This window comes from Vicia villosa, unplaced genomic scaffold, assembly GCF_029867415.1.
Source record: "Vicia villosa cultivar HV-30 ecotype Madison, WI unplaced genomic scaffold, Vvil1.0 ctg.000063F_1_1_1, whole genome shotgun sequence".
Lineage (NCBI taxonomy): Eukaryota > Viridiplantae > Streptophyta > Magnoliopsida > Fabales > Fabaceae > Vicia > Vicia villosa.
The window spans coordinates 600786-613544 of NW_026704991.1; the positions used below are offsets into that span (position 1 = coordinate 600786).

At 34.3% G+C, this 12759-nt stretch overlaps 1 protein-coding gene across 1 annotated transcript; it reads right to left on the minus strand.

Moving 5' to 3' along the window:
- Positions 1-868: 868 nt before the first annotated feature.
- Positions 869-4776, minus strand: LOC131623415 (26S proteasome regulatory subunit 6B homolog). The gene is made up of 6 exons (XM_058894426.1): positions 4154-4776; positions 3266-3496; positions 2039-2197; positions 1717-1869; positions 1415-1498; positions 869-1204 (listed from the first exon to the last, which is right to left on the minus strand). Exons 1-6 carry the CDS (start codon positions 4646-4648, stop codon positions 1070-1072), a joined length of 1257 nt encoding a protein of 418 aa, XP_058750409.1. The 5' UTR covers positions 4649-4776; the 3' UTR covers positions 869-1069.
- Positions 4777-12759: the final 7983 nt, after the last annotated feature.

Sequence of the window (12759 nt, forward strand, 5' to 3'; positions counted from 1 at the left end):
GAATAATGTGTTTCGAATCACATGACTCGAATCATAAGACACACATGACTCAAATCACAACCTTATTCCTTCCTTTCAAACCTTTGATTCAAATTATTGTTTCTTTGATTTGAATCATCACTTTATGATATGATAAAAAAAAAAACTCATTGATTTTAGTGTGTCCACCCTCTTGCACCAAATTCTCTCATCTCTTTAGTTTTGTCTATGTTTCATAGAAAGTGAATACACAAGAAAGAAGAGGCAGAACTTATAAAAAAAACATGTTGCAACACAATCTCTTGAAAAACTTCATCATGTATTTTTGTAGTAGAACAAATAATCAAGAGAGTGAGTTTATCAATCAATTGATGAAATTGATCAAACTTGGAGCATTCACCAAGAACCTAGAAATCATTTTTGCCAAGAAACTTGAGAGAACCAAATTTGTGTTCTTCATCATCAACACCTATCTCTATCTTCTTGTTCATCACCAACACCTATCTCTATCTTCTTGTTGATACCTCTTGATGAGTCTTTAAATGTCTCTGAATTAGTTGTCATCACCTAAGGGTTGTAAGGATATTACTTGTGATAGTAAACCCTAAGTCTTTAACTTGATTCGGAGGAATAACATAATCAACCACCTTATAGATCTTTGTTTATTTATCCCACTTTCGTATTCTTAACAGAGAAGTCAATCCAAAGGCAATAAAAAGTATATATCATTTTCACAAGAAAAAATACTTTAAAAAAAAAGCAATAAACTACTTTAAAGAAATTTTACTGTTTTGATCAGTTTCAAGCGAGCATTAGTCATGCACGTTTTATTTGAAACTGTGGAAACTTGATTTCCAGAAACTAAAAGTTCAGTAACTAAACATGCAGGTACTCAACATTAAGTTGACACAATAAATCTAATCGGTAAGTCAATTAATCTGAATTGTGAGAAATATGCAAGTATCAAAAACAAATAAATTATCATTTCTCTTGAATATTGATGACCCACAATTACTCTAGAAGTGTACCCTTTAGCTATATTATAAATCGTGCACATACATACACAAACAAATTAAAAAAACCCTCATCATCACTTGTAAAATTCAAAGTCAGTATCGGGCTTCTTCACGTTGGTCCTATAACCTTTCTCGAAGTCCTTTGGCAGTATGACATATCTATTCTTACGAACGGCGTGCATTCCCGCCTCTTGACAAATAGCAGATATCTGCAGCACCAACAATCATCAAATATTTAATACAAGCATCTTTTTATAAAGTTTGGTTATTGTCTTTCTTCTCACAACTATGTTTTAAGTGATAAAGTTGCAACTTTAATTTACACACATAAAGTTTGTCCAAGCAATCTAATATTTCCTTATTTTATAGGACTAACATTATTTTCAATCGGTGTATAACATTATTAGATATTCACAAACCTCGGCAGCACTAATTTTGTCGGGACGGGAAACATAATCCTCCAGGTCAACCTCATCACTCAAATTCATTTTGGCTGTGCAAACCTGTTTCAAGCAAACCATCAAGTAATAGGCTAGCTAGAAAGCAGCAGAACATAAATGCAACTATTAATTAGTTCAAAATAAATCTAGTGAAAGTTTGCAAATAAAATGATATTTCTCACATAGGATATATAAAATGATCTATTATTGACAATAAGCATGGAATAGTGACACATAATTATAGTAAATAGAATTATAACAAGGAAATGCGAAAAACTTGCCTGAAATACAAGCCTCTTTTGGCGTCTATCGGGCAAGGGGAACTCAATTTTTCGATCAAGTCTTCCAGGACGCAAGAGGGCAGGATCCAAAGTGTCTGCTCGATTGGTTGCCATTATGACTTTGACATTCACTGTCTGGTCAAATCCATCCATCTGAAGAAAAAACAGAGGTTAAACCAGAACATCAGAAAACATTTAATATACGAGAGGAAGAGTGGTCAAATTGAAAAGACAGAGGTCTAGAGATAATGAATTAAATCAAAGATTGATCTGTAGATCCCAATACATAGTAATGCAGCACCTGAGAGAATCATATGGATACCTGATTCAAAAGTTCCATGAGGATACGTTGTACTTCTCTATCAGCTCCAGTTTGGGCATCAAACCTAGCAGTGGCTATTGCATCAACCTCATCAATAAATATAATTGCAGGGGCATTTTCTTTTGCGAGACGAAATACATCACGAACCATTCGTGGACCCTGAAATGTAAATAGCAGAGAATATTAAAAGATGCAGCAGTAAACTTTTGATACAAAATTTAATTCTTCTTTTATGAAGACAATGAGTTTTGAAACTCCCTGGAAGCTTAAGGAAGAGTAGTGGTTAAAATCATGGACAGGACTAATCATACTAATGAATTCCAATTGAAAAAGCCAAGAGTGACTAGATAAGAGTAAATGTAATTCCCTTTCTAGACCATATTCGGATATTCTTATCATAATGTGGAAGAAACTCAAAGAAAACTTGAGAATTTTGAGACCATATTTTGATATTCTTATTATAAAGGTTTCATACCTTCCATACACTGCTATGCATAGAGAAGCTAACAGCTTGCTCAAGTTAATTACATTTTGTTGGAACCATAAATCAAAATGGGACGACTCAACTGACTAACCCTCTAAAATCACTAAGAACAGCTGTAACTCATGATCCACAAGGGAAAGAAGCACACTCCTAACAGGGGCAAACACTATATTGCAGAGAACAAAGATCATCTAATAGACTAATACTGGTTCAGTCTTATCCTATTCTATAAGAGAGAACTTTGTATTCTATTTTCTTTCAGATTGCTATGTACTAGGCACAAAAAACAGTTGTTCTGCCTCCACACAATGGCTGATGCTAATGGTGGATCATCTCCTTCCTCTAGAAGTTAACACTGGATAAGCCCCTCCCACATCCACAAACAAGATATCTTTTCCCAAGGCCTCAAACTGATTTACCACCAATTCAGATCACTTTTACTTGATTATAAAAGATAAATTTTCTTCGGTGGTCAGAGTCTACATGTATGTACAACTTTCTTCAATTTATTTCTTATCTCTTTTACAAGATAACTATATTCTAATTTTCTTTAATACAAAATTTCTTTCAAGTAATCCTAATAAAATATTCATCAATGATAAACCTTTTAGGAGAAAAATACATATAGAAGCACAGTAATATTGAAAATTAAGAATCTGAAACACACAATCTTCAAATGCAAACAGAGACAACTAAGTACAACATTGTAACCATAACTTCAACTGCAAATGACAAATTCATACCTCGCCAAGATACTTCTGCACAAACTCAGAGCCCACGACCCTGATGAAGGCAGCAGTGGTATGATTAGCAACAGCTTTGGCAAGCATTGTTTTACCAGTTCCAGGGGGGCCATATAGTAAAACACCTCGAGGAGGATCAATACCAATTTGCTTGTATAAATCGTGATGTGTGAGAGGTAACTCCACAGCCTCACGAATTTCCTGTTTTTGGATATCACATCCTCCAATATCCTAAAAAAGATCAAAATCATATAAAGGGAGAATAGTCAGGCCACATAAAAATATAGCTTAAGATGACAACAATGCATACTAAGAATAAAGTGGACTTCCAGACAGATCATAATAACTTCACTGAAAACTCTCATCTACCTCATTAGACACTATCTCATTGCTCCTAAGGTCTAAGTTCCCACTCATACATAATGATGACCTATACTCTCTGCTTAATGTAATTTCCCTACAACCCCCTAGAATCAATAATTTAGCATACAGTTTGAACTATATTTGTTACCGCATGCATCAGAATCCAGGATTACAGGCTACATAGACACTTGAATTCTCCCAAATGAACTCAACACTTTTCAATGTCATGCACTGTTAAGGGTATCTGTCTGGGACATTTCTGTCTTAACATATATACATATTCAGTTTGTGTATCCATTTTTTTCTTAAAAAAGAAACAGACATTTCAGTGATGGTTTAATTTTCAGAGTAAGCCCAAACAGGTGAAAATTTAGCAGCAACTACCCTAAATTTTGTAGAGCGTAAACCTCATTTGCATTTGTAATTGAAGGAGTTTCTATAAGGAAAACCCTAGATTATGTAATTATATAAAATAAAAAAATAAGCGTAATCTAAATCCAATTGAGAAACCCATAACGAACTAACATTGTAAGAAACATCAGGCTTCTCAGACTGGCTAAGGAGCGAGATACTGGAATCAGCTTCCGGCGGAAGAACATCAACAAGTGCATTAGAATGTCGATGAAGAGCAACCGAAGCAGAAGGCTTAAGAAGTTCACGGTTGATAGTACTGAGAATCCTCACATAGTAGTTAGATCCAGTAGTTGATCCAACAATACCGTTGTTCTGATCAACCATCTCCATGAACTGACCGATAACGAGTGGAACAGATTGAATCCTCTTAACTTCCTCCTGAGCGCGAAGAAGCTCGCGCTTCAGATTCTTCTGCTCGTCTTTTACATACTCCTCTTGGATGTCAATGAACTCGAGTTGTCGTTGCAGCGATTTAAGGCGGCTGTAGAGGTCATCTTCGTCGGAGGCTGAGTCTCCGCCGTAAAGGTAGTCGGCTTTTGATGATGGAAGGGATGGTGGCGGTTCTGAGACGGGTTTTGGGTCTAAAACCATCGCGGAGGATCCCATTGTTGTGGATGAAGTGAAGAGAAGGTCAGGGAATTTGGGGATTAGGGTTTGGGTGTTAAGCCCCCAAAATTATACGAATTTGGGGAAAAGGTTTCTGAAAACGAACGGAACCTTACGAATTTACGAATAATTTGGTGACTTTAACTTGTGCAAGGATTAAAAAAAATTAAAATTAGAAACTTTTTATTTTAAAACAATCTTTTAATTTTATTTTTATAAAATTGAATCAAAGACTTTTCTTAAAGTAGTTCGTAATAACTAGGGATGACAAGAAGACTCAAATGGGGTCCATCTGCACCCGAATTCGACTCAACTGAAAATTTGAGTTGACTGAGTTTGGGTTTGGGTTCGAGTGCCACCCGATATTTCGGGTGCGGGTTTGGGTAGTGTGAAACCCGCACCCGAAATCACACCCGCTTATATATATATAATATTGTGGAAAGTTTTAGAAAAATTGTAAGGAAAATGTATTTTGTAACGGGTTTGGGTTTGGGAGAAAAAACCCGAACCCAACGGGCGTGGGTGTTATTTTGCCATCCGAACAGTATTTGGGTTCGGGTTCCGATTTCGGGTGCGGGTTTGGGTAGTGTGAATCACGCACCCGACCCGACCCGTTGTCATCCCTAGTAATAACAATTTTTCAATTCATCCCAAAATTTCTCATACACCGTCTGAAATTTAAAAAATGTCTTTAATTTCTGTAGATGCATATCAGGAAGTACTTTATAAAAAAAAAAGTTTTTTCCTGTGGAAAATTTCATGAACTTAATTAATTTGTAATTTAATTTAAAATTTTCTCAATTAATTAGGAAAATCTCACGCTTCCGTATATATCATGAACTTAATTAATTTGGGATTTTCCCAATTAATTTGAAAAAAATACCAATTAATTTGTAACTTAAATACAGATTTTTCCAATTAATTGGGAAAATCCCAAATTAATTAAGTTCGTGAAATCTTATTTGAGATTAATTGTTATTCACTGATTTTGTAAATTATTTTTATTTATGCATCTAATGAAATCATATTATAGTGCCACTTTTATAAATTTATTTTTAAAATATAGCCTTAAATGTTTATATGTTATAATTTCATTGAATGTATATGTAAAATAATTTTACAATGTAAGAGTATGAGTATTATGGAGTGGATTTTTTTTATCTAGGTTTCTGCCTTTGTCGTCTTAAAATTCATATCAATCTTTTGGAATTGAGTTCAGACGATTTGGCTATAAATGATCGTGATTTTTTATTGTGTGTTACAATAAATTGGCGGTGCTCGTGTTAAATGGACCTAGTGTTTGTGCTCGTACGTGGGTCCTCTAGATTGTGCCAGTGGTGGGTTGTTGTTGTTTGCTCTTGACTGAGATTTGTGACTTCGTTACTCTTTAAGGTTGTTTTAATTTACCAATTTGGAGTTGTTATGTATTATCCTTTAGGGTTGTTTTTTTTTTGTTCACTAGTTTGGGGTTGTTGTTCCTAGGGATGGACATCGGTTCGGTTCAGATTCAGGCCGAAACCACCAAACCGAGTCAACCCACGAGTGAGAACCATGGGCCCAAATTCCGACCGTTTGGCCTATCAGTTCAATCGGGTTCGGTTCAACTCGGTTCAGTTTTTTTCGGTTAACCATTTAATTGGATAAAATTGAATTGTTAAGCCCAATTTTAAAATAGATCAATTTTATTATTTTCTTATAGTCTGGTTCTGTTAAAATTTAGTCAAAATATAAAACCTACTGGGCCATTCTAAGTCCAAGTTGGATTAAATCAAATTAAACACAATTTAAGTCCAATTCTATTTTTTTATTGGTTGATTCCTTAAATTTATGAACAAATACATGTCTTATTATATTATTAGGTCATTTAAATTCAAGCTCATAATATATTTAGAGCTAGACTTTGTACTTATCCAGATTTAATCTTCTAGATTTAATCTATAATGGTAAAATATTCAAATTTATTTTGCTTTTGCTTTGGAAGCAAAGATGAATAATTCCACACCAACAATTACAAACACTTTTATTACAAATCACTCCAAAAACTTCAAACCTTCACACCAGTGTACAAAACTTGAAACATGAAACCTGCATTTAAAGAAATATAGAGTCAAAAAATTATAAAAGTTCAGTTTGAAACAAAAACAAAAAACAAAAAACAAAGACACAACTTACAGATTAAACATAACTTTAGACTTTTCTTTAGTACAGATCCAAAAACTTTTCAGTTTCAACTTTCCAGCTTTTCGGATCCAACTTAACAACTCCCACTACAGATCCTACAAATTCAGATTCAACTTTTCAGATCCATCTACACATCCAAATTTCATCATCTCAAACAAATAGTAGTACTAAGAAACACAACTAACACAAAAATATTAATTTGTTAAAAAAAATAAATCCATATAAAAATACCAAACCAAAAATCTTTACCATTACAAACGTATTATGGGTAACAAATGGTACCTAAACATACAAAATAATCAACGGTTAGTTCAAAACAGAATATCATCTCAAAAAGTATAAAAAAAAATTATAGGACAAATCTAAATCCCTAAAATAATTAAACATCAGTTATGGATATGATTGAGTTTACCTTCATATTGAAATTGAAGGTTAAAACTGAATCTGCATAAAAAAGAACATAAGAACATTAAAAATTATAAGATAACGAAGTAAAGAGAATAATAAATATAAAAACAATTTCAACAATAGAGATGATGTTCAAAGTATATGAACTAAATCTATGAACATTTGTTATATAAAAGAACCCATGTTGAAAATATTATGCTTGTGAGAAGAAAACATGAAGAAATTACAGAAGAAACAAAGAAGAGGGTAGAGAAATGAGAGAAGAAACAAAGAAGAGAGTAGAGAAATGGGAGAAGAAATAAAGAAGAGAGTAGAGAAATGAGAGAAGAAACAAAGATATGTTAATGTGCGGCGGCTAGGGTTATTTTAAGTAGTAAGAAAATATGTGTTACTGGGTTTGGGTTATCTGTTGGACTGAACATCTAGCCCAATTGATAAAATAATAATTCCTAAGGCTGTAAATCGGTCGGTTGCGGTTTAGTTTGGATTGAAATTAATAAACCGAACCAAACTGTCACTAACCTACCAGAACCGACTGAACCACCCGTGTAACCCGATGACCCGGTTTTGACCCGACCGAAAGCTAACGGGTAGCATGGATCGGACGGTTACCTTCGGACCGTTTCTTTTTGTCCAACCCTAGTTGTTCCCTAGTCTTTTGTATTTTTCCTTTTTATTTTAATATAATAAGAGTGAAAAGGATCATAAACCCAAAATTTTGTAATTTTTTGTTTTGTCGTTTATGTGAAACACCAATTTTCCATATTTCTTTTTGTCACAATTTTATTGGTTAAGATCATAGATCAAATATTGAAAGTATTTGTTCATAAACACTATGTACATTTTATTCTCAAAATAAAAATAAAGAAATAAAATTTGCCTACAATATCCCCTTTTGATAAAAAGCTTTGGCCTATTGAAGAGAAATTGTTGTGATAATGACAGAGTTCAATTTCAATCAACACTTTGATATGTGAGGCAAAGAACAATAGTAACCAAAATAAATGGTCTTCAGCAGTAATAATCAATAAACGGAAAATATAATAGAATAAGGCAAAAAAAGGGAAATGTTTGTTTACCCAGTTCGATTAAAAGATCTACCCTATGAGATAGAGCAACTCTCCAATTCATTATAGTCAGAAAAGTTATTAAAAGATATTACAAATGAGTTATAAGAAAATAGTCTTCGACTTTAGAGTTCGCTAGAACAACCCTGAGGGCGCCAAAGAACAAAACCTTATTTTCTACTCAAGTGTTTCCCAACCTCTCAAACTTTCAATAATGTAAGCATACAAACTCAAGGTGTAAACAAGTATTTCCCAATCCCCTTATAAATCTAAAGGTTTTCCAAAATCCTTGTCTTTAAGTTTTCTCTTGAGAAGACCCTAAACCCTCTGTTATACCATTTTGATATAAACTTTAAGACTGTCACACTATATAACACTAAAGAGATACATATTTATAATTACTAAAACTCAACATACAAAGTCGAAAAACAACTCATTAATTATTATAAATATCTTATACTATATTTTATATTAATTTAGACTATTTCTAAGTTAATATATATCCAATATTCTAACATTATATAATGAATTTACAAACCGAATCTGTCAAACCCGAAATCTGCCAACCACCCAAACCGAACATTCTTGTTGTTTTTTGGCTTTATGATTTTTGACAATCTCGAAATATATTTTCTTTCTCTTCATCAACATAGGTTTTAAGGCACACTTCAACAATCTCCACCTTGACTTTAAATCACGATGATGTCGATTTAACCATCAACCACCTTGCTGCTCTCTACCATATTGAAACTCTAAACAATAACCTTAATCAAATTCAATCCAATTATTTCCAATTACCTTTTCCTTCTCAGGTAATTTGAAAAGTCCACAAGAATGGTTATTCAACCATTGTCGACTCCGCATGCCTTCGAACACATCCCTGAAGGTTCATGTTTCTGTATTTTGCATCCCTTCAGTCACATTCAAAGCATAACAGCAAAGGCTAGTGTAATCGTCCCTTTGAGATGCTACAATCTCCCTTCTTACCTTATTACTAGTCCAATGATAATCAGATATCTATGTAACTGTTCCCTAACTACTAGTAGTATCCATAGTAGGAAACTCCACCTCAAAATTGAATTTTCTCTGTTATAGTTCCGAACAGGTATATCCCTTGGTTTTTATAATAAATGATAGTTGGAATTTTTCTGAGTTTGAGAGGGAGAAAATCGTGATAATCCCTTGAAAAAGATCTTGGCCCTTGATTATCATTTTTTGATGAATGAAACGAGAATATTCTTTTTTTTTTCTATGCATCAAATGAAAAAGAAAGGGGACAAAAATTAGGGTATGACAATATTCATCCCACAAATTACACCGCTCTAAAAAGTAGTGGGACCACTACATTGCCCATATCATCATATTCCCTAATGATTTCCATCATAACGCTAACAACAAAATTAAAACGTAAGGAAAAAATGAAAGAAGGACAATAGGCTATTACCTGAAGGAGTTGAGTTTTTTCTTACAAAAGAGAAGATCTTGGGAAGAACGAAACGAGAAAAACAAATTTGTGAGTTGAAAATATTTTTAGGGGAATGCAAGATATGAAAGGCAACTTAAAGACGATGTAGAGGCTACTCCAACAGTCCCATAGTCAATAGGAGTAATGGCAAAAGCACACATCCCCTACAAAAGTCATTTGTGCTACGAACTATACGTTTTCCCACCAACAGGCTCATTATTACTACGAAAAAGCATTTTAAATTAGTGAAACACATACACCAAGGCAAATGCGTGGCAAAAAGGAAAAAACAAAGATGACCGTTCAGAGCGTGCATCAACACGTCCAAGATTAACGTCCTAGAGTCGAGTCCTAAGTCGTCATACAGTATAATGGGCTTCGCCCTTCTAAGAACTCGCGCTTGGGGGGCTTATGTACGACCAGGATGTATATCCCAGAGTCGAGTCTTAATCCGTCAAGCAGTCTAAAAGTGTTTCGCCCTTCTCAGGCCTCACGCTTGAGGGGTTTATGTACGTCCGAGATGCATATCTCGAAGGCGAGTCCTAAGCCTTCAGGCATCCTAAAGCGCTTTGCCCTTCTCAGGCCTCACGCTTGGGGGGCTTGTGTAAATTCCGGTATGCATATCGCGGAGTCGAGCCCTGAACGGTCAAGCACATAAGTATCTTGTCTCGTCCAGGCCCTTACAATGGAAGGGTTCAGGCATGCCCGAGATACACATTCAAGAGGCATGCCCGAGATGCACATCTCGACCCAGTTGATGCTTCAACACATATAACCAAAACGCCTTTTTTTTTGCAGAAAACATCCACATCAATAAAGTTTAATGTCCTTTATGACTCCTTAAGTGATAAGGAAGCCATAACAATAAAGGATATGAATGAGATATAATGGCTCATGGATATTAACCCTATAAGAGAGGAAGGAAGAAACAAAAATAGACAAGTAATACACGAATCACATTACCCTTAATACACTACAACTTCTCATGACCAACTTCGGGGAAGTCGTCACATTGTTCTTCTAGAGTATTCGTTATTATTATGAAAGTACTTATTTAGGGATACCACCTAGATGTTCGTTGTATTTGAACCCTAGTACGAGTATATTCTTTTTTGATTTCCCTTATTCACCCTTCGTTTTTGACCCTGCGGTCTGTATCCTCATGGTTTTAATGGAAGGTTCTTTCGGTCGGGATAATCATCTAGTTATAGAGGAGATGAAGGGAGGTGTCGAAGTAAAAGAAGCTAGAGTTAGTGCAGTGGTGCTTTGATGGATAGTTGCGTGAGTTGCTTTAAAAGCTACCATCGCTAGTGATTATGAAAATTCGCAATGACCTAATTGGTTAATATGAATAGTTGCACCAACATAATATTGGAGATCCTATGAATTCATCGTGGAACTTTGTGAGAATTAAGAAAATATTCCCATAGACGACATCACTATTTCAATATGCAACTAAAAATAAGTGATATGCCGTCGAAGTTTGCAGTGAAAGCTTTTTGGTACAATGACGAGAGTCCCCGGTACGTTGAGATGAAACGTACGTGTAAAGTTAGCACTTTAACGCTTAACTCAATGAGATAAGAGAGATGTAACTTATATGAATGAAATGAATCATACCACAGTATGACGTGAAATCATGCTCATATATGGACGACAATTATAACCACCCTTGAAAACTGTAGCGTGGAAAACAAAAGAGCTATGGATTGACTTCAACGGCTGAACTCTAGTGTACGGCTCCATATTGAAACTCTACCCATACGTTAGTCTCGAGTAGACGAAATTCTAAATTGTACTTTAGAATTAAGTCTATTTTTTTAGACTACATCACCCATTTGAAACCGTCTTAAATGTTTTCCATTCCATTACTACAATCATATGCAATTACTACGATCAACATTAACAAGAATACCATTCACATGATTACTCTCACCACATTTCTCTTTTCGGTTATAAGATTAACACTTCCTAGTTCCCAATGCATTTTGTATTAGGGGTGCTCGCGGTGTGGTTTGGGCGGTTTTGACGAAAAAAATCATCCGAACCGCAAGAGAAAAAATAGTGCGGTTTGGTTTGGTTCGGTTGACTTTTAAAAAAAATCCGAACCAAACCAAACCAAACTAATGCGGTTTGGTTCGGTTCGGTTCGGTTGGTTCGGTTTTTTACAAATATTTTATTGAGCCATACATACACATATATATGACAACATAATTTTATATTTAGACATTCAAGCACTAACAAATAACAACAAAACTCGTCATATTTTAACAATGATTTTCCATTTAATATCTAAAAATTAAATTAGACAAAAGTGGAATATTAAACATAAAATAATAGCATAAAACAATAGAAAAATTATTATAATGAAACAAAAAATAGAAGAGACGAAAGATTAATGAAGGTGAAAAAGAAAAAGAAAAAGTGTTGAGAGATTGGAGAAGAAGATGTGCGATAAAAATGAAACTGAAATACGGAACATTTACATAAAAATGAGAAGGTGAAAAAGAAAGAATATATGAGAGTAAAGATTATAGAAGAAGAGGGAAGATGTATGTGGCAAAGAAGGTGAAATAATGTTATTAGAGATTTGAGAAGATCGGGACTGAAATTATATGTGTAAGGATGAGAAAATTGTTCGTAATCATAAGGCTAATGTATAATAGGTTTAATTTTGGGTTGGATGTGAGTTAAGTAAAATTTAGGTTGTAACATAATGCGGTTTGATTCGGTTTGGTTCGGTTTACAAAATACAAACCGCAAACCGAACCGAACCGTGCGGTTTTGTTAAAAAATGACCCAAACTAATCCGAACCAAATGCGATTTTTTGCGGTTTTAGTTTGGTTTGGTTTGCGGTTTTCTATTGGGTTGATTTGGTTTAGTTTGCGATTTTCTATTGGGTTGGTTTGATTTTGAGCACCCCTATTTTGTATAGTTTATTTTTCATAACAACTAACAAGTATAGTTGCAATAAACAAAAACAAGGACG

Excerpts from the sequence above, each read along its gene's own strand:
- LOC131623415 (XM_058894426.1), bottom strand. The coding sequence starts at position 4,648 with ATGGGATCCTCCGCGATGGTTTTAGACCCAAAACCCGTCTCAGAACCG. Across the intron at positions 1,870-2,038 it reads TCATGGAACTTTTGAATCAG|ATGGATGGATTTGACCAGAC; the intron begins GTATCCATATGA and ends TTTTTTCTTCAG. Across the intron at positions 1,205-1,414 it reads ACAAAATTAGTGCTGCCGAG|ATATCTGCTATTTGTCAAGA; the intron begins GTTTGTGAATAT and ends TTGGTGCTGCAG.